Source organism: Fukomys damarensis, unplaced genomic scaffold, assembly GCF_012274545.1.
Source record: "Fukomys damarensis isolate Sample0158 unplaced genomic scaffold, DMR_v1.0_HiC HiC_scaffold_11, whole genome shotgun sequence".
Taxonomy (NCBI): Eukaryota; Metazoa; Chordata; class Mammalia; order Rodentia; family Bathyergidae; genus Fukomys; species Fukomys damarensis.
The window spans coordinates 40,074,854-40,099,381 of NW_022900923.1; the positions used below are offsets into that span (position 1 = coordinate 40,074,854).

The 24,528-nt window shown below is 55.7% G+C and overlaps 1 protein-coding gene across 1 annotated transcript in view; it reads right to left on the minus strand.

The window, feature by feature from the left end:
• Kif21b (kinesin family member 21B) overlaps positions 1–12,064 on the minus strand; it is a 36,446-nt gene extending 24,382 nt beyond the window's left edge. The window contains 15 exon segments of the mRNA XM_019210809.2: positions 111–310; positions 1,947–2,138; positions 2,854–2,971; positions 3,315–3,396; positions 3,746–3,964; positions 4,061–4,124; positions 4,950–5,139; positions 6,450–6,645; positions 7,213–7,328; positions 7,666–7,833; positions 8,185–8,319; positions 8,422–8,571; positions 10,557–10,739; positions 11,031–11,327; positions 11,942–12,064. Coding sequence (XP_019066354.1) covers positions 111–310; positions 1,947–2,138; positions 2,854–2,971; positions 3,315–3,396; positions 3,746–3,964; positions 4,061–4,124; positions 4,950–5,139; positions 6,450–6,645; positions 7,213–7,328; positions 7,666–7,833; positions 8,185–8,319; positions 8,422–8,571; positions 10,557–10,739; positions 11,031–11,327; positions 11,942–12,064 — 2,433 coding nt within the window.
• Between the last annotated feature and the right edge of the window lie 12,464 nt (positions 12,065–24,528).

Here is a 24,528-nt window from a genome sequence, read left to right on the forward strand (position 1 = left end):
AATACCCAGTACCAAAAAAAAAAAAAAAAGTCCACCTTTGACAGCACTGATTATTTTAGACATGGAAAGTGGGTTCTAAGATGCCTGCTCCTCACACCCTCACACCCTACCTTGGCCTTCTTCATCTCAGCCACCTCAGCCTGCAGCTTCTTCAGCTCCCTCTCATAACGTGACTGGTTCTTGAGCAGCCGGGCGTGTTCCTTCTGCGCGGCCTGTAGCTTCTGCAGGTCCCGGTTCATCTCCCGCAGCCTCTTCTCATAATCTGCCTTGATCTTGTTGGCCTTCTCCTCCGTGTAGCATTCCATGGTGCCTGCCAGAAGCAAGAGGCACCGTCACTGCAGTGTGCCTGAGCGTTCCTGCTAAGTGTGGGCTCAGCAAAGGGGAAGGAAGGCGGCCCGGGTTCTAATCTCAGTGTGACCTTGAGCAAGACACCCCTCCCTGGGCCTGTGTTTCTACTGGAGCGATGAGGGGGTGCTCCATCTTGAGATCTCGGAGTCCCTGGTCCCCAGCTTTCCATGAAGGTCCCGCAGCCTACTCATGCTGGCTGGGTTCTGACCCATGATCCGGTGTTGGAGGAAATGGCTAGGGCCAGTGGAAAGGGGAAAAGTTAGCAAGAGAAGATAGTGATGTAGGCTGTGGCAGAAGGAATAAACTGATTCTCCATCCCAGCCTCTTCCACCCAAGGTGCCAAGAGATGTGTCAGATGGAACAGGTACAAACCACCTCCTGATCCACCCTCAGCCCTCAGCTCAGGTAACATCATCACCTCTTCATAGTCTGAGACATTATTGGCTCCTGCCTCCTTCATTTCCCCACCCAGGCATCAACAAAACCTTTTAGCTCAACCTGCAGAATACTCAGAACCCAACCACTTCTCACTACATCCCATCCACCACTCCTGGGATCTTTACAACGGTTCCTAAGTGATCACCAGCGTCCACTTTGGCTCCCCTACACACCAGCCAGAATGATGTTTCTAAAATGTTTTAAAATTTTCCATCACATACTCCTCTCAAAATTCTACACCTGCTCATCTCCCTCGGACTATACGGCAAAGCCTTTCCTGTGACTGACATGATCTGTGCCATTCTGGCCCCTATCATTCCACCATCATGCCAGGGACACACCTGCTTCCCGTTGCTCGATCTGCCTTAGCACTGTCTCACCTGCAAGTTTTTGCTCAAAAGTCACCTTCCCTGTGAAGTCTTTCCCAACCATCCCTTAAAAGACCCCTAACTAGTCCCCAGACTCTGTATCCATCCTGCTGTGAAAAATAATACTTGTTCTCATCTGACATGCTAGAGGTCCTACTGAGTTTTCTGCCTCTCCCCTCTACCATCTGCACTCCCTGAGAGCAGCGATTTTGCACACACCAACATCTTCCGCATCTAGAGGCTCCACAGATGCACTCAACAAATGTTTGCTGAATAAGTGGATGAAGGAATTAGCAAATGAATAATAGGATGCATGGGCCGAGGGGCAATCCGAGGAGGTCAGATGTAAGAAGGAGGTGGGGAAATTGGGCGCAGAAGAAAAGGCTGGGAGGAGTCACATTCATATGCCTATGTGTATAAAGGACTAAAGGATTCGACTACATCAGATGAGAGTAAAAAAGAGACAAAACTAAAATGTAGCAGAGCAACTAGGGCTAGACATAAGAACTTTCAACTGTGAGCCAAAGAGCCCACAGTAGAAGGGCCAGAAGTCCCCAGAACAGAAGGGCAGCTGCACCCCCCAACACACTGCCAGGTGGGGCAACACATCTGAAAAGTAGCCCCAGAAAAGCAAGGCAGATCCTGGGCACTGGGCACGGGGCGTGGGGTATCCAGACATCCACCCTGCTGGGCCTCAACCTGCTGATCTGGCTGTCAAGGAGGACATGGGGCCAGCTGCTGCGTGTGCTCTGGCAGAGGAGGACGCGGGAAAGGTGGGGGTCAGGGGCTCACTGAGGTTGTGCAGCACACGGTCGCGCTCCAGCTGCGTGTCGCGGATCTTGTTCTGCAGCAGGATCAGCTTCTCCTCGTACTGGTGCTTGAGGGTCTGCAGCCGCCGCTGGCTGTTCTCTAGCTCGTCGATCAGCTTTTGCTTGATCTCAATCTCACAGGTCAGGTCGGCCAGGTCCGCCTGGAAGTTCACCTCTAAGAGTCGGGAAGAGCCAGGCTCAGGCAGGTGCCACTCCGGGGAAGAGGGGATTTTCCAGGTCAACTGGGATCGACTGGTGACCAGAGGTGGGTGAAATGGGAAATCCCATGCAGGATAAAAGGCTGCCTGGTGGGGCGACACCAAAGCAAGGCAGATCCCAGAACCTGGGACTGGAGGTGTCTAAACATCCTTCCCACACGGCTGGTCCCAGAGGCCAACATCTGCCTGTCGCAGCTGACATGGGACCCTGCTGGAGTGGGGGACGGTGAAGTGACTGGGAGCACTCGGACCACAGCCGGCAGAAGGGACAGCGCCCTCCCTTAGGGGCTGGATCTCGGCATCAGCCAGGCCTGCGTTCGGTGCCCTGCTCTGCACTGACTAAACCAGGGAGAGCTGTGAACCTCTCTGGGCACGTTCACGGGTGGCACAGGGGAAAGCCAGTGCCTAAGTGTAGGGCAGAGTGAGGACCCAAAGCACCACGCCACGTGAAGGGCAGGCGTATAAGCTCTCAGTAGGGACGCACTGCCATTAAGAGAGTCACACCACTGTGCTGGGCCTAGGGGCTCTGGGCCCTGTACACCTGCTACGTCCAGGAACTCAGGCGGGCTTGACCCCACCCAAGGGCACTGAACTCTCTCTGGGTGCTGACCGCCAGTCCCACCCTGGTCAGCTGCCACAGGCGGCTCTTTCCCCCCGCCCAGGCCCACGCACCCTTCTCCTCCGGGTCGGAGTCCGAGTCTACCAGGCTCTCCTCACTGCCCGAGTCCTCGTCTTCATCCTCACGTCCTTCCTCCTCCTCGCAGCCACTCTCATCTCGCTCCTCCTCCTCCTGGGCACCAGGGATATCAGGGCTGGGCTTGGCCTCCAATGAGGGGAGCCCAGAGGCGGAGACCAGGCAGGTGTGTCTCCCGGGTGTGTCAGGAGGGGAGAGGCCACACCCTGTGGGAGGAGTAGCTGCCCCCCAGTGCCCTAACCCAGCCCCTGAAGGGGTCTCCTTTCCACACCATCTGTTTAGGATGAAGGGGGGCCCGAGGGATGGAGAGAACCACGGCAACCAGTCTGAGTTACTCGGCCATCCGAGGACGATGGGGCAGACCCTCCCCACTCAACCATGTGAGAGACGCGGACAGGAGCGGGTCGGCACACGGTGAGGTGGTTGGGGGTGTCCTCACCTCCTCAGCCTCGTTCTCGTCAGTCTCCTCGCTGTTTTCCTGTTGGAGTTTGGCTCTCTTTTTGAAGGCTTCCTTCTCTGGGCTGTTGATAGAGAGAAGGAGAGGCCAGGTGAGGGGACCAGTCCCACTGCGAGGCAGGCAGGGGGGCAGCAGGAGCAGAGAAGAGACAGGCTAGGCTCCCGCTCTGTGGAGAACTCAGCTAACCCCTGTAGGCACCGCCCCACTTGACGCTGGAGGAAACAGTGCAGCACTAGAGAAGGTGTGTGGGTGAGTATTAAGGGGGGGGTCTCTGCAAAAAGGCTCCGTGACTTCCGCAGGGGTACTGGGGGAGCCCCGAACACAGGCGAGGTTGGGGGATGGTCCTTCCTGAATCCAGGGGAGGAGCGGGGGACACCTGTGAGCGCCACTGTGGAGGCGAGCGCTGCACTCACCTCTTCCTGCGCTGCCTGACCTCCTTCTTCTTTAGCCGCTCCAGGTCCTGCCTGGCCCTGCGGATCACCTCAGAAGCATCCTCCATGGAACTGACCGGGCTGCCCCCAAAGGCTGGGCCAGCCGGAGAGGTTCCCAGGGAGTAGGGGCTCCGAGCGGAGGCCCGGGACAGGCTGCGCCGGAGGGACTCATTCATGGCTTCGCTCTCCAGGAGCTTTGTCCTGCGTGGGAAGAGCCGGGTGGGGGTGAGTCGACATTGTCCCCAGCCTGGCCCGGCCAAGGGCCCCAGCCTGCTCACACCGCTGGGGCTCACTCACCGCAGCTCCTCGATCTCCCGGATGTAGTTCTGGATCAGAGCCCCGATGGCCTCATTGCCATCACCTGGAGAGGGGAGGCAGCCGGAAGGTGAGGTAAGGAAAATGTGTAACAGTAAGGATCTTTGGCTTTAAGACTCATGGCCCTGAATCTACCTCTAGTAGGGCAGCTCACACAGTTCTATAAGGGAACCTGTATCAAGGAAATCCTTGCACATGTGTCCAGATATACAAGAGTTCTGCTGGTAATGGGGAGAAACTGGAAAGAATATAAATGTCCATCAACAGAGGGCTGCTATAATAAATTATTCATCATCACATATGGAACATTATGCAGCAGTTTAAAAAGTTAAGTGGGTTTTAATAGAGGGATTTATAAGACATAATGCCAAAGGGGAAAAGAGGAGTCAATGATACATAAGATCTCTTATACAGAAAAAGCCATAAACAGTCACACACATGGATACGTACATGTGTGCATATATTTATACTTGAAACAAATAGGCTGATAAAGGTATGAAAAATACACATCCAGATGCTCATGATGAGTCCTCCTGAGAAGCAGAGACAATGTGGGTAAAGAGTTTGGCAGGGGCAATTTAACCCTTCGCTTTACATCTGATGTACTGCTGGCATGTTTAACAAGGTTGTGTTCGTGTATCGCTCATGTCATCAAAAATTGTAAAATCTGGGCCAGGGATTTAGCTCAGTGGTTCCGCCGTCTGCCTGGCAATTGCGAGGTCCCAAGTTCAGTCCCCAACACCAATAAATAAGTAAATAAATAATAAAATTTTTAAAAATTGTAAAATCAGCTGGAAAAAAATACTTCAGTGAATTGATGGGGGGCAGATGGGGAGAGGGGGAACCTAGCCCATGATGCACCCCGACCCACCAGCCTTGGCCAGAAGCAGGTTGGCCTCCTGGCTCATGAGATGGGTGACGCGGCTGTTGATGGCGTCGATGGCCTCCTGCATGGCCTTCACCCGCAGCCGCAGCGCCCCGTTCTCCTTCTGCAGCATGGCGTTCTCCCGGTACAGGTCGCTGTAGCCCTCGGCTCCGTCCTCCCCGATCACCCGCTTGCCCTGGGAAGGGTGGGCGGGGAGCAGTCAGGGGCAGAAACTCCTAGGGATGTGCTCTCCGCTGTGCTGGGCCTGGCCTCTTCCCGGACACGGCAGCACAGACTCTGGCCCCCAGTTTCCTAACACACCACAGCTCCCCCATGACGACAGAGTCACCCTACCGTCTTACCTGGCCTACTTTCCCACGGGCATATTCCTCTCTCCACACAGGCTAATCCAAGGGACAGACCCTGCCTGGGCAGGAAGCTAACAGAAATGAGTCAGTTGGGGCGTAGGACAGCAGGGTGTGGGGGAGACTGAGCTAACAGTCACAGGCTTGGTCTTATGGAGCCAGCGACCCAGTGACTCCAGTCAACTTCGTGCCATTTGTTAGAGCTTCACGGTTTTCCAGCAAAGCGGAAACTATAAGACTCAGGACGTTTTCAGAAAGGCTGACCACTAAGTTGCATTCTCTTGAAACAAGCACAAGCCAATGTGAAACCATCTGTGTGCCAGATTCCAGCCACAGGCCACCAACTGGTAACCTCAGCTTTTGGTCACACAGAATTAGATATTTCCCCCCAAAGCATACATTCTCATTTCTATTCCATTATGTAAGGCTCGTTCTTTACCTAGAATGCTTGCCTACTTTGTGTGTGTGTGTGTATGTGCGTGTGCGTGTGTGTGTGTGTGTGCGTGCGTGCGTGCGTGTGTGTGTGTGTGTGTGTGTGTGTGGTACTGGGGGTTGAACCCAGAGCCTTGCACTGAGCTGTATTCCCAGCCCTTTTTAAAGGATGTGTTTAAGCTGCTAAATTGCCCAGGAGGGGTTTGAACTTGTGATTCTCCTACCCACAAGTGCCAGATTTACAGGCATGCACCACCATACCTGCCTCTGTGCATCTCTTTTTGATGATACCTCATTTGTTCAAAAGGTTTCCTCTACGAGACCCTTTCTGGTCACCTGCATGAGGAGGAACCACTCTCTTCTCTGTCCTGCAGCACGAGGGCCTATTCCTGTATCCCCACTGTCAACTATGCTGTTCTAGTGCAGTGATCTCACCTGTCCAGTGGGCAGAAAAACACCCTGGACAGTCTCTGCCTTGGTCATGCTATCCACATAACAAAGCCAAGGTGCTCCCCTGCCTCAGACTTGGTATTGTTCTAAAGCCTGGAGCACTCAGACTGTGCCAGATGCACCTGGTGAGGCCCACAGCGATGCTCAGAGGAGAGGAGTGGGCAGGAGGCACGCTGGGAATTCAGGTGGAGCTGGCAGCACGGTTTCAGGGCACGAAGGCCCTGAGGGAGAGTGCGGGGTGGGGCTGGGAGGCACTCACCGCCTTGTACTCCATCAGCTCCATCTGCAGGCGCGCAATCTCGGCCCTCAGCGCGCTGATCTGCTGGCTGGTCTTGTCCTGGTTCACCACTACCTTGTTCTTGATGTTGCGAGTCCGATTGGCATATTTGAGTGTATTGAGCGTCTCCATGAAGTCCCGATCCGAGGGGCTCACACAGGCGATCATGATGGTCTGGCTGGATGTGTGATCAGGCTGGGTGAGGGCCAGGAACTCGGCCACCCCCAGAAGTACCACCTTGGAGCAGAGGTTGCACTCCTAGCCCCTGCACCTCACTACCTTAGACCTGAAGGATCTGGGCATTCAGGAGAGTGGAACCTGGGGCATAAGGCTCTGGGCCAGCTGGCTCAGAGTTTCCACTGTGAGGGGGCAGCCCCATGAAGGTGGCTAATAAGGCAAGGATGCCTAACTGCAGATCCTCCACTTGAAGATGAGGATCTGCCCTGGCCTCTCTTTTTCTACTATTTCCCATCTGTTGTCTCATCTGGGTAGTGGGACTTCCTTTGGGAATAGCTCTCCCAGCCTTGCAGATAAGGGCACTGATTCTGAACATAATTGGCCAAAGGTCACAGAGCATCTCAAGGTGCCTGCAGCCCAGAGTGGGAAGGACTCTTCCTCCTGCTCCTCCTCTTTCTCCTCCTCCTCCTCCCCATCCCCCTTCCTCCACAGGACCATCAGGGACCCCAACCTCAAGCAGGAATCCCCAGCAACCTCCCTGTCTCCCCCGATCTCCCCTGCATGTTACCTGTTGCCCCCCAGAGAGTCCTGGAGGAGCCTAGTGAGCTTGGAGTCCCTGTAGGGCACGTGCACCACCTTCTTGCTCTGGTCCCCCAGGGCGCTGATGACATTGCCCAAGGCCAGCTGCGGGAGACAGGCTGCAGCTCAACAGTCCCTCAGGGAGCAAGGGGCCCGCACAATGCATCCCCAAGCAGTCACCTGTCTAGCTGGCCCCAGCCATCCTTAGGCTCCTGGTCGGGTCTATGGGCAGAACTGACAAACTGGTAAAATTAGGGAGCTGAGGCAAGGGTGAGGGCTGAGAGTGAAGGCCTAGAGGCCTACAGGTGATGACTGTGGGTGCCCTGGGCAGCAGCTGGTAAGAGGCCCAGAAAAGACTGGGCAGCCACGGGGTCACAGCCGTGGAGGGATCTGAACCCGGGCTGTTCTGACTGCTGGGACTGGTGACCCTGCATGTGCCTACCAGGCCACAGTTGATGGAGATGCCCTCCTTGGCCCGCTCGCCAGTGGCCCCTGTCCGCTTCAAGCGTTCTGAGCCAGCCAGGTCCACAAAGTGAAACTTGGCTGTGAGAGTCTCATACTCGCTTGGAGGAGCTGCACCCTCTGGAAGGCCGGTCACCGCCTCATTCACCTGCAGCGGAAGGCACCATCTGACTCCCCAGCCCGTGCCCCACCTCGCTGGCTCTGGGCTCCGGATTGATCTCCCCACAGAATGGCACAGTGCCTTGGGCCTTTGCACATACAGCTCATCAGACGCGAACCCAGTCCCTGCACACACCTGGCTCCCATCCCATCTCTGAAACACAACAGAGGCGTTGTGACCCCACTGCATAGATGAGTAAATGAAGCTCAAGAAAAAAGAAAAGGAAAAATCAACAAGTGGCAGAGGCAAACCCTGACTGGTTTGCTGGCTCTCATCTCGCTCTCCCTGTCCCTGGATTCCCCTGTGGCACGCAGCTCCTGCATCCCGAGGGCTCCTCACCAGGTTGGGCTGGGCACACAGGCGCATCTGGCACAGGTGGATGGTGAAGATGGCGTGGGAGCGGGAGCTCTGCACGTTCATTTGGGTGCTGGCCGTGGTGCGCGACAGGGCGCCCTGCTTCAGGCACTGGATCAGCTGGGGACAGAACCAGATGTGCGAACTCAGGGCCCCTGTGCTGCCAGCTCTGGTCTTCCTGGGGAAAGACCTGCCTGCCCTGGACCTCCAGGGGCTGCTCACCTCCTCCTGCGAGTGGATGAGACGAGCAGTGACGCCTGTGGTGCAGATGCCACCGTTGGCGTCCTCGTGGATCTTGATGTTGGACCTGCGGTGGCGGGTGTCAGTGTCACGCGTGCTATCGAACAGGTCAAGGATCTCCTCGTTGTAGAGCTGTGCCAGGAGGAAACAGTGGCTGGGTTCGTGTGGCACACAGTAGAGGGCCCAAAGGGGCTTTCTTGTGTTTAGAAACCATCTCCACTTTGCAGAAGTGGAAACTGACACCTGGGAGATTAGCTCGCCCAGCGTATTCCCCTCTGGGTTCTGAATTCCAGGCTCCTCTTCCTGGACGGGAAGGAGCAATCGCTGGGTCCTGGCTGTGCACTGTTGCTTCTTTCCCCAAGGAACCAGAATCTAGCAGCTCTCAGTCCCAGTGGACTAAAGGGGACAAAGACATGAAGGTCCTGGATGTCAGAGACGAGGAAGACCACGATTTTGGCAGATCTTATGTAACTGGGAAAGAGGAGGCGAGGGTGTGATTCCAAAGGAAGAGGGGCAGAGGGAGAACTCAGTGGAAACCAGGGAGTCACACCCTAATCCTGATGTCCCTGGGATTGAGGTCAAGACAGCTGCCCAGAGAGAGGAACATGGCTGTACCCTGTGCTCAGAAGGAGAGGGGAGCATTGAGGCCACCGCGTCGAGCCTCCTGAGAAGACCATGTGGGAGCCGACCTGGCCAGGAGTGGCCTCACTACCTCAGGCTCAGCCGAAGAGATTCCTGTGAATGGAACTGAGGACGGGGAAACTCACCTGCTAAAGCGCTGGGATGGCCAGCAGACAGGGAGCTGGGGCTGGAGAGAAGGCAAAGGGAAGGGGACAGCAAGAGAAGCTCCTGAGGCAGACGAGAGGGGGAACTGCAGCCCTCAGCCATCCAAAGCTTTGATGGCATTAAAGGGACCGAAATATCCCACAGGAAGTGGAAGAGGCAACAAAAGGAAGAGACGGTGAGGATGGGGGGGCCACGGTATCTGCCTACGTTGGGTCAGACATACTTGTATTGTTTAACCCCTTGTCGCCACCCTGTGGTACGGACTGTTTAAGGGCTCCCCTGTTTTCGAGGGCTCTCTGTGGGAACAGGATGGAGAAGAAGAAAATAAAGAGCTGTGAAAGAAAAGCCTACAGCGATTCTCAAGGAGCAGGACACGCACGTGCACACACAGAGAAGCAGGTAGTCTATCAGGAGCAGAAATCCAGAAGGACACAGAAAAGCTCCAGAGCCTAAAATACTGGTCCCCAAAGGGGAAGGCAGGGCTGAGGCCACATCCATCCCTCCTTCCAAGGACAACCAGGGTACAGTCAGAGAACAGGGGTTGGGTGAGAGGCTAGGGTGCTCCCAACCTATAGATGTTGAGAACTGAAGCTGTCTAGCCAAGAGTCCCAGAGGAGCAGCCCGGTCAAGCTCGTGAGAAAAGGTCTACTTGGCACCCCAGAAAGGCCTCTAAGAGCTCCCTTCAAAAAAGGGAGCTGCTACCGCTGGCGTTACTGGCCTGGGGCTCAGCACAGCTGGTGTCAGAAGCTCAGAGACCCATTCCTTCACCCCAAAAGCGCCCAGGTGCCACAGGGCCAGGCTGACACTCTCCTAGAGACAGGCAGGATCAGAGGCTAAAGAAGGCCCCTCCTGGAGGACTTTTCTGTGCTGTGGTCTGAGAAGCCTCACAGGGCCAGGGAGCATCTCAGGCAGAAAGGGACAAGCAGGCCGCTTGGAGGCAGAGGAGGCACCCAGAGAAGGCCAGGAGGCAGGGAGAAAACTAGAGCTCTCGCCCAGTGCCAGGCATATGCTTCCAAGCCATCCTCACCGACCCTTCACTCGGAGAGGTGAGATGACATGCTCAAGGTCACAAGCGTCAGCGCTAGAGTCAGTCAGGGTTCAAGGAGATCTTACAGGGCATCAATTCCAGCCCTGTGCGATACAGGAAACCCTTTAGTCCCACCAAGTGGTCTTCCTTGCTTGGATACTTCCAGCATTGGGGAACTCACCTGTAGGTAGCCCCAGAGCCCCCATGGCTCCCCAGGGAGCCTCATTCTCCTGCACTGGAAGAGGGTCCAGCATCTATGACACCCAATACGCCTCCCTCCTGGCCAGCCTACAGACCACAGTACCTCCAAGAACTGAGCGCTGACTTTGAACTCTGGCCCAGCTACACCCTGCTCCTGTGCCCGCTGCTTGCGCTCAGCGATGCCCCTGAAGAGATGTGCAATGGCTCTCGGAATGATGCCTTGCTCCTCCTCCGAGGTCGCCATGTCAAAGCCAGTGCCCATAGTGTACGTCTTCCCAGCCCCCGTCTGCATCGACAAAGAAAGAGGGAAGGTGTTACCCAGCACCCTCCCGGGCCACCAGCCAGGCTGCACCTAGCCAAATCCTCTCACCCATCTACCTGCAACCTGGCTCCCCTTCCACACCCAGCGGGAGTCTCTGATGACAGCTGCCCTCGGTTATCCAGGAGCCCAGGAGCACCCTCGGACAACAGACAAAACTACACAGCTGTGTCTCACCTGCTCTGGGGGCAGGGCTGTCTCCGCCACAGATGGGAAATCTGAGACAGGTAGCCCCTGGTGGGGGAGTTGGGGGCTTACCTGCCCGTAGGCCAGCACTGTGGCATTGTAGCCCTCGAAGCAGCCCTCAATGAGCTTGCTCACGCAGGTTGTATAGATCTGTTCCTGCCATGTGTCCAAGTCGAAAACAAAGTCATAGGTGAAGGCCTTATCCTTCCCCAGCAGGACTTGGGGCTCCCCTGGGGTGACAGAGGTACAGATGTGACAGCCCTCAATCTTCTCCTTCGACAGCTGGGGCCGGATCCTGCCAGGATAGGAAGAACCTTGGGTCAGGTCCTCCTCCCCCACGTTACCTACCACCTTCCACTTCCCCACCAGCTGGGAGAGGAAGGAAGTTAGGAGCTTTGGTAATTCAGTAATGGTAACACAAACATCCCAAAACCAGCAGTTGTAATGTTTACAGCGTACTCAGTATATCTTGAAGCCATGTTGAAAGTATTTTATAGAAATGAATTAATTAATCTTCACTACCAACCCGTGAGGTACCTACTGTTTGCCTGATTTTACAGGTTGAGAAATGTGAGGCTGAGAAAGTTTAAATGACTTGTCCAAGGTTGCACGATGGAAAGTGACATGGCCAAGCCCAGGTCCATGTGACTGAAAGCACATACTCCGGGCTAGACCAGGAGCCCTCCTGTGGACAAGGGGAGAAGACAGCTCACCCACTTCTGGGGAGACAGAGCTCAGGGCCAAGGTGGGGAAGACAGGGGCAGGCCTGGTGCTAAATGATTTAGCCACATGCTAAATCACATTTCCAGAGCCAGGGCTAAGTTCTGGAGGAGGTGAGAGCTTCTGCCAAGGTTTGGGCAGATGCAAGCGTTAGGGTTCATAGTATCAGATGTCCCGCCGAAGCCTCGTGTGATCATAGGCAGGCTTGGGGGAGTGATTGCATTAGGGGGACACTATCGTCACGGGTGGGTCAGTCCACCAACGAGTTTATGGCTGGATGTGTTGTCAGAGGGGGCACTGGTTGGAAGAGCTGGGTCACTAGGGGCATGGCCAGGGGGTTCTGCCTTTCCCGCAGCTTCTCCCTTCACTCTGCGTCTTGCTGCCATGATGCGAGTGACTTTCCTTCGCAGGCCCTTCCTGCTGCCCTTCCTGCTGCCCTTCCTGGACTGGAGCCAGCTGACAATGAACTGCAACCTCTACACACTGAGCCAAAACAAACCTCTCCTCTTCGAAGTTGCAGATGTCAGGGATTGTGTCTCAGCGACGGAAAAGTGACTAAGACAAAGGGTCCTCCAGCCTGGTGGATATTCGCAGGCACAAGCTCTGGCTCCCTCCCGGGAGCTCCAGGGCCAGACCAGGCATAACTCTGGCAGCCCAGGTCAAGTGAAAAAAGCTTTGTGAGCAACACGAACCTGCAGAGGGGACACTAGTCAGCCACAGGTTGGGCCCACAGCCAAGATCCTGGCAGTCTCCCCTGTACAAGGCAGGGAAAGTGACATGAAGCCTGAGCAGGGAGCCAGCCATGGGCAGAACTGTCTCCATCCAGCCACCCCCTTCCCTCTCCTGAGCAGCCATCACCCTGACGGGGTCCCCATGACAACCAAGCATGAGTCAGCCAGCATGCATGTGCAAGAATTGGCAGAAAGCACCCCCCAAACACCCTAAAGTAAAGGGGGGTGAGTTTCTGATGCCCACGGGTTCACACAAGCCAGCCCCATCGGCTGGATGCTTACAATGAGCCGCTTGTCAGGCTTCCTCTCCCTAAGCCAACATTTACCAAGAGAAGAAAAGGAGAGGGACCAAGCCAGCACCCACCCAAGGACCAGAGAACCCTAGCCTTCAATCTGCCACCCTGTCCCTGGCCCTAGCTGCTCAGCCCCCAAGGCCCCCTCAGAGCTGCAGAACAGGCTCAGTGCTCACCTGAGCCTGGTACCTGTGCTTTGCCAGGAGGAGCTGACTGAGAAAGTGGGGAGATCCTTGGGCCGTGAGGCCCTCAGCCCCAGCCCAAGGAGGCTGCCACCTGTATCCAGAGGCTTCTGGATTAAGCTGAAAGTGGAATCAGCATCTCAGCCTCCGCCTGATTTGGTTTCTAACTGGGAAGGGTAAAGCTGATTCCTCTTCACCCACTCCAGACCTGCAGACTGGTAACTGTCCACCCCCACCTCGCCCTAGCAAGATCCTACCTGGACTTCTATCTCTACACCAACCATGGCAGCAGACATGCTGGGTTCTTACTGTATGCCTCGCGGTAACTGCAGCCCTGACACACTCACTCACTCTGTGTGCATGCGCACATGCGCGTGTGTGTATGTGTAGGGGGCAGTTACTGAGAGTTGAACCTAGGGCCTTGACACTGAGCTACATCTCCAGCCCTTCTTTTGTCTTTTTGAGACAGGGTCTTGCTAAGTTGCTAAATTGCTCACGCCAGATTCAAACTTGCCATCTTCCAGCCTCAGCCTTCCACAGGGTTGGGATTACGGTGTGTGCCACAAGACCGGCATGACTTCACCACAACCGGTGAGGTTACTACTAGCGCCCTATTTATAGCCGAGGAAACTGAAATGCGGTCATCCAATCACAGACAGTAAGGAGCCAGTTTTAGTAGTCTGGACACACTGCCCTTTCCACGGTCCCTTCCTTACACTGCCTCTAGGGACCAGGTCTTAGAGGGCCCGAGAAAGTCTCATACTGCGGAAATAACACAGGCAGCAACTGAGGAAGGAGAAGTGTGGCGCACACACACATGACACAGGACAGGAGCCTCAGGGTTGACCTGGGGCAGACACCTCCTCCCAGGGCACCCAGGTGCTGCCAGGAAAAGTGAGGATCGGCCCCGGCAGTTCTGAGAACCCCAGAGCTGGGTGGATGTGCACGAGCTCCTGAGGACACCCTCCTGCCCTATGTGTTTGCCTGCGATGGGATTTCTGGATCCAGTTCAAATACCATTTAATTACCGCAGGCAGATGGCAATGTTGGTGATTGGAGGAAATCGAATCAGCATCCCTGGAGACAGAGGGAGTAGGCAAGGGGGAGCAGCGGCCTTGCTGCATGGGCCCTTCTACGAAAAAGGAGCTTCTCCTTTAGCAAGTAGCCCCCAGACCCGGAGCAGCCTGGTTGCCAGGAAGGAGACAGTGGCAGAAGAGCAGTCTTGGGAGGAAGATGTAGGGGAGGGTACCCAGGGTTTCAGCACCCAAGTTGTGGAGTCAGCTGGGCATTAACCCTGGGATGCGTTGTTGGCCCAGCACGTCCTGATGTGGGGTTTTCTGTGCCACCAAGTCACATGCCACGCCAGTCTAAGCTCCAGGGTGCTTTGCCAGGGTGCAGGTGGGTAAGCAGTGACACCTAGAAAAATGGGTACAAGCTGGGAGACAGGACGAGGCCCTCTGGGTCACTAATTCCCAGAGGAAGTAAGTGACCTAGAAGGAGAGCTTGTCAGCCACAGGAAAGGAGCTGAATAAGTAACTGTGGATGTAAGCAAAGAACAAGGAAGATTTATTGCATGAGTGCTTTCTGTGAGCTGGTGCTGGGCCAGGCAGCACCTCAGTTTACCTAATGAAGTGATGCTAGGAGCTAGGACTTCCAATCCCCATTTTCCAGAATGGAAAGCTGAGGCTCGAAGAGATTAAGTCACACATAGTAAATACAGTGAGGCTGAGTGGCAACAACTCTTCATGTCTCTGGCTGCCTCCTACCCTGAAAATTCTCAATCCCTAAATCTCCACCGTGAGAGCCAGGGGTGCCCCGGAAGTCCCAGTGAGAACTTGTCTTCAAGGGCTCATGGTCCAGGGGCAGCAGACAGTGTATCTGTCCTCCTGGGGCTCATTTGTCACCTCAACCTGCTCAGCGGAGAACTCAAAGTTACTGCCCAGCCAGAGGAGGCCAGAGGCCAGGGTTCTGGTCCAGTCTCTGCCCTCCTGCGGGAGCTTCTCGCCCTGCCTGGGTTATCTAGATCTCCTCCCAGTCTTCCCTTCCGAGAGTTCATCACCCTCCCCTCCAGCAGCCTCTTCTCCTGGTCCCACCCTGGGTGAGGCCACTTTGGTGAGTCACCGAGCTCCACTGTACCCCAGCTAGGTTCCCCCGGCAGCAGGACGGGACCCACTCAATCCCATTCCTCCCCGGGGCATGGGAGGAGGGCCGGGGCACAGTTAGGGATCAGGGGACAGTCAGTGATGGGGACAGTCTCTAAGTTCTTCCAACTAAACCATGCTTGAGGACTCGGGTCAGCTGCATCTTTTGTCAATAAAGGTAGCGGCCCAAAGTGCCTGGGTCATTTCTGCCAGGGGTCCCCCTGAGTCTCCCCCCAGGGCCATCTCGCCCCAAGCCCCGCCCCTCCGCCTCGCCCCCATCCCTCCCGATCTTGCAGGGACGGAGGGAGGGGGAGGGCTCGCTGGCAGCGCATCCCGGCTCAGAAAGGACCCCGGAATCCCTAGAACAGAGCCGGCCTATTTGCCTCTTGGCAACCGCAGGCTGAGCGGCGGGTGAGCTCGGCCGAGAGTGAAGAGAAAGCGCCCGGGAGCTTTTCAGAGGCAGGATCTGGCGAGGCGGTGAGGGCGCTGAGCTTCCTCGGCTCACAATTAAGCAGGGGCCAGTGTGGTGTCGCGCCGTCCCCCACCCTAGAGGACAGCTCAGGCTGCAGCGAGGACACTCGGGCTGCCGGGAGCCCCGCCTGCAGGGCTGCCCCCACCCGCTCGGTGCCCACCGAGCGGCGGGGACAAAGACTGCGGGAAGAGTTGAGCTCAGCGGTTCCTCGGCTCTTTGGGGAGCCCGGAGGACCAGGCGGAATGGAAAGACAGAGGAGAGGGAGGAGGCAGGCGCAGTGAGGGCTGCTAAAAGGCTGCCAGTTTAGAAAACACCCACGGCGGAGGTAACAACTGGGCACATCCGGGCACGTGCCTGGAGCCCCACACCAGCCCACAGCTGGGGGCGGGGCAGCCCGGCCTCACGCCCACCGGGACTCAGTGACATCACACCCTGTCGGCCAATCAGCCTCCCAGGCGTCCTGCCCGGTGACCTTGTGCTCCTAGGGGGTCACTCAGGCTTGCCCAATCAGCTGTCTAGAGCCCCTCCCTTTGTTCCTAACTGGCCTGCTCCCCAAATCTTATCCTGAGGCCCCTAAGGGTTCAGCACCAAGCAATTTGTACTCCAAGGGTCTTATATCTCAAAGATGAGAAGTAACAGGCTGCCATGAACCAAGAACTATCAAGAATACTCAAACATTCTAACGAAGAGGGTGCGTGGTCTCTAATTCCTGATGCTCTTTTCTTTGCTGGCACCCTACCTGGAACCCCAGTACACCTCAGAGTCCTAAACTTCTTCAATTAAGAGCCACCGTGCTCACGGAACAAGACTGCCTCTTGCTAGACGTTAGATGCCTGGCAGGTGCTGGGTCATCCCGTGGTATTGTTATTCTAAGGTGGGCTTTTTTAGGTAGGGTTTTTTAGGCTGTGCATCTGTAATCTCAGCATTCTGGGAGGCTGAGGCAGGAGGATCCTAAATTAGAGGCCAGCCTGGGCAACTCAGTGACTGAGACCTTGTCTTAAAATAAAACATAAGAAAGGGGCTGGGGTTATAGTTCAGTGCAAAGGCCCGAGTTCAATCCCCAGTGCTGTGAAAATAAATAAATAAATAAATAAATACATAAATAAAATAAATAAGGCATTTTTGCCTCTAATTTACAAATGACAGCTTGGAAAGAAACTACATAACTTGACACAAGGCTGGTAGCTAATAAAGAACAAGGTCTCCTACAGGACCACCCTTCCCTAGCCATCAGTCCTGAAGATGAGCTCAGCAGAGAGCCTGGAAGAACCAGTGTGCATGACCGCCTGGGTGCAGCTATACCTGGGGGCCTCCAGGCCGAGCTTCCTCTCTCCAGCCTTACCTCGAAGACTTTCAGAACCAGTGACCTCGACTACAAGACATCGTGCAGCCAAGGTAACCAACAGGACTAAATCCTCTAGAAAAAGCTCCAGCGGGGTACGCACAAATCTGCTCTTTGCTCCAATAGGATCCCTGGGGCCTTTCTAAAATCCTGAAAAGGAGTCCCCAGAGGTGAGCAGGACAGCCCAAGGCGGGACCACAAAGTCAAGCAATGCAGCACTCCTGTTTGGTGTACAGCACCCAATCCTGAAGGGAAGAGCCATACTGGTCTAGATGGCACCCACCTCTCTGCCTTGTGCCCAGCCCAGAGCTGGCACCTCTAGCTCCAGTGATGGGCAGAGGGGCAGGGCAGGAGCAGAGCTGTTGTGGCCCTCACGGCGGAAGTGTGTGTTTATATCTCTGTGTCTGGGGTCTGGCAGGGAAAGGACACATAGAGGAGTCTCGTGACCTCTCGTCAGCCTGGCACACAGGCTCACTTCGCTGTTTTGTGACCTGACAGGGACCAGGTCTTCCTCATCAGTGACAGCAAGATCAAAGGGAAACTCAGCTACAGCAGGAGAAACTTAGATAAGCTAGAGGGGGAAAAACACTTTCTGCCTGCAAAGATTGTTAAACATTAAACCCTAGGAAGGGAAGCCTAGGGGAGGCTATGGGATCTCTTTCTGAGAAATCCTCGCTGATACTATGCTCGCCTTCTTGGGTGTATTCTGCATCTCCCAGGCTTCGTCAGATAAGGACAACAGCAAGTGTCTTTCAGAACCCAGATGCCAGGCTTGTGTGTGCACACGAACACAGGTAAACATGTCGTGACAGCACCACCAAGCAAGGGATATGCGCCCCTTTTTACTGAGGCTCAGAAAGACATTGAACAAGCCCACAGTCACACAATTTGTAATGGTGGAGATGAAATTCAAACCAGTCCTGATCATGTCCAATCCCACTGCATCCGCCAAGCAACTGCGCACCAGGGCAGCAGAGAGGTCGGACTGGAGAAAAACGATCCTCTCAGAGAATCTCGGGGGCTGATCCTACTGGCAGGTGCCAGCAGAGCACCGAGCTGCCTTTTGGGACAGCACTTTCCCACTCTGTGGGGCAGGTGAAGCCTGGAGCCTGCTTCCCGGCCAGAGGAAGGCTATGCCCCTCTGTGGCAGAGAAAGGGTATCTCCACCTCCACTTTAACGAGCACCCCTTCCTCCTCTTCTTCCTCCCCACCCCCCTGTGGCAGCCTGCCAGCTCTGGGGAAGGCGGATGGGAGCAACATCCCTGCCCTCTCAGGGGAGTCTGGCTCCCAGACACTCGGGGGCTTTTAGCTAATTTAGCCCTGACCAGGCACCTTCTTCCCACCCAGGCCAGTCTTCTATGAATCAGGGTGGCGACGTCCACATTGGGGTGCTGGCCCTTTTAGCCGCAGTGGTGAAGCGAGGGGCAGAGGCAGAGCCCCGTGACAGCCAGAGGGTCTTGTGTCTTCCCTCCCCCAGCCTAACCCTCCTGTGGCTGCCCTCAGGATGCCCTGAACCCCCAAACAAGAAGGCTTTGTATCACAGGGTCAAAGGACATGGGTTTATGAGGCCCTGGCAGGCCTGGTGAAAGGGACCTTCCACCTTCTGCGCCTGACTCCAAACGTGCTGAGAGCACAAGGAGGACAGTGCAGTGCTGCAGGGTGTTGGGGTGTCAGCCCAGCGAATAGGGTTCAGGACTCCGACCCCACCACCTCCTCAGGGGACGTCCTCGACCTCACTCTCCAGTTTACCCCACTGTCTGGCCACTGACTTCCGAGTGTCACCCAGGGACAGGCTGGCAAATAGGGGAGGGGAGCCAGGTAAGAGGCAGCTTCAGGGACCAGGGGTGCTACAAAGAGAGCCTGAAACCTGGCACGGAGGAAGCAGCAAATAGGGCTTGATGTGAGAAGCCGGGGAGAAGGGTGCAGAGGAGGGGCTGGGAGAAGCGGCCAGTCCCTGTTCTGAGCTGGATGGACCCCCAGCCTGGCCTCAGGGAGCCCGCACGGGCCTGGCTCCCCTGAGCCGCCCAAGCTTCCGGAGCCTGGTGACTCCTCCCCTGCCTCTGGGGCCTGGGAAGAAGGGCAGCCCAGCTCTGGGAAGTGCCACTCAGCTGTGCTCCAGCGTTCCTCTGATGTCCCACCCCCATCACAGGGCATCTGTCGGGGGTTTCCCATGACCTCCTGGGAGACAAGAGACGCTGCAGAGTCTGTGACGGCATCTGGTAGGGGACAGTCAGTGGGGACTGGGCCCTGGGGATGCTCCCCTGCTAAGGAATGCAGAGCAACGGGCAGCTGGCTGGCTGTGGAGGGCAGTGAGCCTCTCCCCCACCACTGCCCCCAGCCCCACCGCCAGCCTGGGTGCAGCGGCTCTCTCTGGTGTACCTTCCCCCGCAGCCTCTGGTAGGACCAGCCTTACCCAGAGAAAAGACATGCAGCCTCCAAACCTGCTCTGCTGGTGGGCTTCCATCAAGGAAGGCAGAGCCTAGAGACTCAGGCATCTGGGACACGGACCGTGGCAAGTCCGTCCAGCAGCTGCTGTGATAGAGGGCATCCTCCTGAGAGCAGGATGCAGCCAGCACTGCAGACACCTGCCCTGCTATAGAGCTCTGCCCTTCCCTGTTGGCACAGGCTGGAGGAGCAGATAAGGTGGGGAGATGACAGCCCATCCCACCCCAGCTCTGCTCCCCTGGCAGGGCAGCAACCTCTCCTCTCCAGCCTAGCACCCTCTCAGGGCCCTTCCAGCTGTTCTAAGAGGGAGGAGCAAGGGGCTGTGCCTCTCCTCCTTAGTGTTCCCAGCGTGCTGCTGTCTACAGGGCACAGTGAGAGGCTGGGAGACCAGTGGAGTCAAGACTGCCCTCGACTTCTTCCCTAGTGCCGAGGTAGAACTCAGGCAGGAGGAGACAGCTTCAGGGATCTGAGGATGGAACAAATGGGGAGGCAGAAGCTCCCCAAATACAAACAACAGTGAGGATTCAGGAGCTAGGACCACAGTGGTGACAGGCAGCCCTGTGCCAAGCAGCCCCCAAAGGCACATGTGGGCTGCCTACCCCTTGCTACACACCTGCACAGCACCGTGCACCCACCCCACATTCCCGTTCCCAGTAACCGTGTGCAGTCATAAAGCACTGGAAGAAATCGAGGCACGGAGACCGGAGCACTCGGCCACTCTGAAGCTGGACTGGGAGGCGGTTTAAAGAAATCAGAGGATATACTCCTAAGTGAAATAAATAAGTCACACGTGTAAATACTGAATAGTGTCTCTGGTGTGAATAAATTGTAATAGTACATAAGATCCTAATGAGATAACTGGCACTGTGAAATGGGAAGAAAAGGGCTAAAGGTGTAGGGAAAGTAGGAAGGGTAGGGGAAAGGTAATAAGGGAAAAGAAAAAAATGTGAGAAAATGAAAAGATGGAAATAAAGTGTTTGTAAATGGGGAGGGGAGGAGGGGGTGAAGGGAGGGCAGGGACAAGGGGAAAAATTGAGAACCAAGACCTGTCATGTAAAGGTACAAGATCCCAATGATGAATGTAACTGTACTGTATACCTAAAATATACCAATAAACTCAATTTAAAAAAAACTAAACAAACAAACAAAAAGAAATCAGAGGAGCCCTGATCTGCGCTGAGGTCAGATCCAGCCTCCTGTGCCTGCTGATCTACACAATGGAAGAAACTTCAGGTTACTGAGATAATGCTGGCACAGTGTCTGCCGTGGGGTAAGCATTCAAGAAATCACAGTGCTTAGCTGCTTCCTGGTTCAGCCTCCTTTCTACTGCAGGGTGCTTTCCGCTCTAAATAAATAAATGAGCTGGAGGTGAATTCACTTTACCGAACAGTTCACTGTTAATTAGAGCGACGCCCCTTAAGTACGCTGAAGTCAGAGCTTCTTTTTTAAATGTTTTATCGATACTGGACTCCTTAGGAAGCCACCTTTATTTTGTTCCCTCCAAGAATTAGATTCCCTCGGCTTCATCCAAACCACTGCTGTGCACCAACAAACAAATCTGAATGCCCCGCCAGATGTTCCTCTTTTCCAGTGGGTAAAACTGAGGCCTTGAAGGGCAAACCAGGAAGGAGCCGCTTGACCCATCGAGCAGATGAACTGCTCTGGTTCCAGACCTGCCCTTTGCTCCCAGAGCTATAAGGGTAAGAGTGCCAGGCATGTGCCACCTCTGTCACTTCCCTGCCCGCAACCCGCCCTGACTCCACTCGGAGGTTTTCAAAGCTGAGATCCAATCAAACAGGCCAGTTGGGTGGTGGAGGAGGGAGGTTTCCGGGGACTGTGGTTACTCCACTCCACTTCCTGGTGATGACATAAGCCCTATTTCTGCAGCAAGAGGCCACCAGCAAGATTCTCAGGTCTCCACACAGACTGTGTGAGGTCCTATCTGGGCCTCAGTGTCCCGGCTCTGTAAAGTGGACAGTATAGGACACGATTGGAGTTGACTGGCACTGGCTGGCTTTGGGACCCCAAAGACTTCCCACATATTCACCCCTACAGTTTCTCCCATCCTCCTCACACTCTCTCCCAACCCCCTAGTGCTCTTGGTTCAAAATTTAGACAGTCATTGACCAAGATTTCAGAGTGGCCAGAACTAGGGAAATTGCAGCTAGAGATTCCAAATGAGGGGGGGGGCAGGGGTCCAGCCCAGCCACGTCCCCTGGGTCCCTACTGGGGCTCACCCCAACCACGCCCTACCCCAACAGCCCTACAGTCTTAAGATGGATGGGAGGCTGGCAAAGGCACCTCCCCCTCCCCAGCAGACCGAAGGAAGGAAGCTCAGGGAAGCTGCGTGGAGATAAGGGAGGAGGGAGTCAGGCACTGTAAAGGCTCCCTCGTGTTGGGGGCTCGGAACTGGGGTCTCAAAAGGGTCTTAAATAGACTCACCATGTGACTTGTCTTCCTTCCCCAATTTCAACTTTGCCAGCTTTCAGTTCTTAGCTGTTCCCCGCTTCTCCCCCGATTTGTCAGGTCTATTTCTGCAGCCTAGGGCCGCCTCAGCTCAGCCTTACCTCTCTCTAGCTCTGCTGGACGTCCTCCCCCGCCCTGCCCCCAGGTGGAGGCCGGTCCTAATTCAGCCCAGGAAGTTGGGTGTCCTAGTACAAGGGGATTAACTAGCCGCTAAAGGGATCACAGGGCAGGCCTGGGAATCTCTCAGGGTAAAACTGATTAGCCTGGGTATGGGAGCAGCTGGGCTGAGTTTACCTAGGCCATGAGGTGAGGCTGCTCACCCCTGCAACCCTTCCCCTAATCCTGAAGCCCCAGGCCCATGTTTCTCCTCTGCCTCTCCTGGATCCTGGGCCTTTTCAGCAGGACCTTATAGACAGCCAGCTTTGATCCAGATTAGAGGTCCAAGCCCCAAGTCCAGGCCTGGAACTTCACCTAGTCAGACAGACCAGGCCTCTCTTTCTAAACACACACACAGACACACACACACACACACACACCCTGACCAGGCTGTCTTCCACTAGCCTCCCTGTCTAAGGAGCTGGACTCCAGGGCTTGCAGCAAGTTATTCTCAAAGGAGTTCACAAAGCACTTCAGTTAGAGACAAGAAAGGACTTTCCAGAAGTCAGAAAGACAGTAAAACCTGGCAGGAGGTAGCGAGTCTTGGGGCTGGGGCGGGTTTAGGCAATTCCAAATCCTTGGCCTTTCCTGCAAATGCTCTACTTGACTGCAGGGCATACCCAGTCCTTTAGGTAGGACAAGTAATGCCTGGGAGGAGGAAGGAGATCTAAAAGCAAGAACTCCCCTACGGCATGGCACTGGTACCATCTGCTCCCTGTCCCAGCCCCAGCGCTAGCCCAGGCCTACCCTCGTGCTCTGATTAGAAACTGGGCTCCGTCCAGGCATTGTCTGCCTTCCGCAGCCAGCTGCCCACTGAGGGCTGTCGTGTGCTGGGTTCTCCTGTCAAGCTGGAGCCAGAGCCAGAGCCAGTGGGGAGGGGTGGCGGGGTCATCCTCCTGGAGCCCAAGGAAACCTGGCTCTTTTCCGTTCCTCCCATGCCTCCATCGAGACCACCAACTCAAGGCCAGGCGTGGGGGCCCCTGGATCCCACTCAGGGCAGTCTGACTGGGAAGACCTTCCTTCCAGAGAGGGTACAGAAGGCAAGTGCAATCCTTTCTCTGAGGACAGGGTGTCGGGGACCTTCTGGTGGTGGACATGGGAAGGGAACACTAGGTTTTTGTCCCCCTCTACCTAAGGTGCCCGTCCCGAGGGTCCCCAGCTGGGAACCCACACCTTTCCATGCCCTAGCCCAGCCCAGGATCCTGAATAGAGGTGCGGGCCTTTGTCTGGCTCTCTCCTACAAGATGGAGTCTAAAGGAAAGCCCCCTATGGAGGGGTTCCACAGCCCCTTCCCTCCAGCCCTGGTTCACACTGGGTGGGGGTTAGAGCTTCATTTCCCTTTTATGGTGATCGTCTCTCCCCATCTGCTGCAGATGCCATATTTACATTTCTCACTCCCACCCTCCAGCCTGCACCTCCCTCCCTCGACCTCCAAGGGCTTCTGCTGCAATGTCAGCCCCAGTAGCAGCCTGGCCCCGCCCCGGCCAGCCACCAGGCACCTGCGGGGCTCCTCTTTGTCTCAGGCTGCTCAGGGCCAGGAGGGCTGCAGCTCAAGTGATGCTCTGAGTGCTGCCTAGGGTGCGAGTACAGCAGCCGTTGATCTCCTTCCCTCAACCCCAGAAATGTGATCAGCCTCAGGGCTGCTCTGTGGGCTGCGGAGGACTGGCCAGGTGGCTGGGGCATCGTCCCCGGGGCACAGAGAGGGAAGCTTTTCCAGAAGCAAATTCTGAGGACCCCTGGATCTGGGTCACTTCTAAGCCAGGGGATTCAGAGACGTGACTTGGGGACCCATCCTAGACCTGAAACACTCTGCCTCCCCTAGCAGACAAAGCTGGCGCAGAGATGAATGCTGCTGTCCACATCCTCGCCTTGGTGACCAGTCCCAGGCCAGTACACTCCAGGTATACCCCTCTCGAAGAGAAAGCCCGAACACAGAAAAAGGCAGTGTGGTGCAAGGCGTCTCCACCCAGCACAAAGAACACAGGTGGTTCAACTTTGCAGTATTTCCTGTTCTGCACCTCTGTGTGCCCCTCCCAAAGGAACCCACCCAGCCTTGTCCTCTCTCTGCCCAATTTCTGTCAGGAGACGACTTCAAATACCAGACCTATCGGCAATTGGCGCCACAGATAAATCTATTAGTTCTCCACAATTTCACCGGAGGGCCCATGGGTGTGCATCAGCTTCAGCCCTCTGCCTCTCAGCCCTCACCCCATCCCCTCCTGAGGCAGGATCAGCGGGGTTCTCTCCCAAGCCACCGGCTCCACTCAGAATGCCAAGGCCTGGACCCAGTCCTTCCACGAGTACCTCGAGCAATCTTTGTCTGCAGAGCAGCTCTCAGGGTGGTGTACAGCCCCGGTGGCTGGACCAAGAGCACAGCACCAGCTGATTAGAGTAGATGAGGGGAAACATTTTTGCTCTCCAATAGCCCGGTATGAGACAGCAGCCTCGTGGGGAGGTGAAGAGGAAACACAGACGCCCCGGCCTGAGCCAGGACTGGGTGTGAAATACCGGATTTCCTTGTTTATTCGATTTTCTGATCATTAAGAGCTCCCAAGAGGGGCCCAAAATTACCACCCAAACAAAGCCACCTTCCAGCAATCCTCTGGGCCGCGGCTCCCCTGC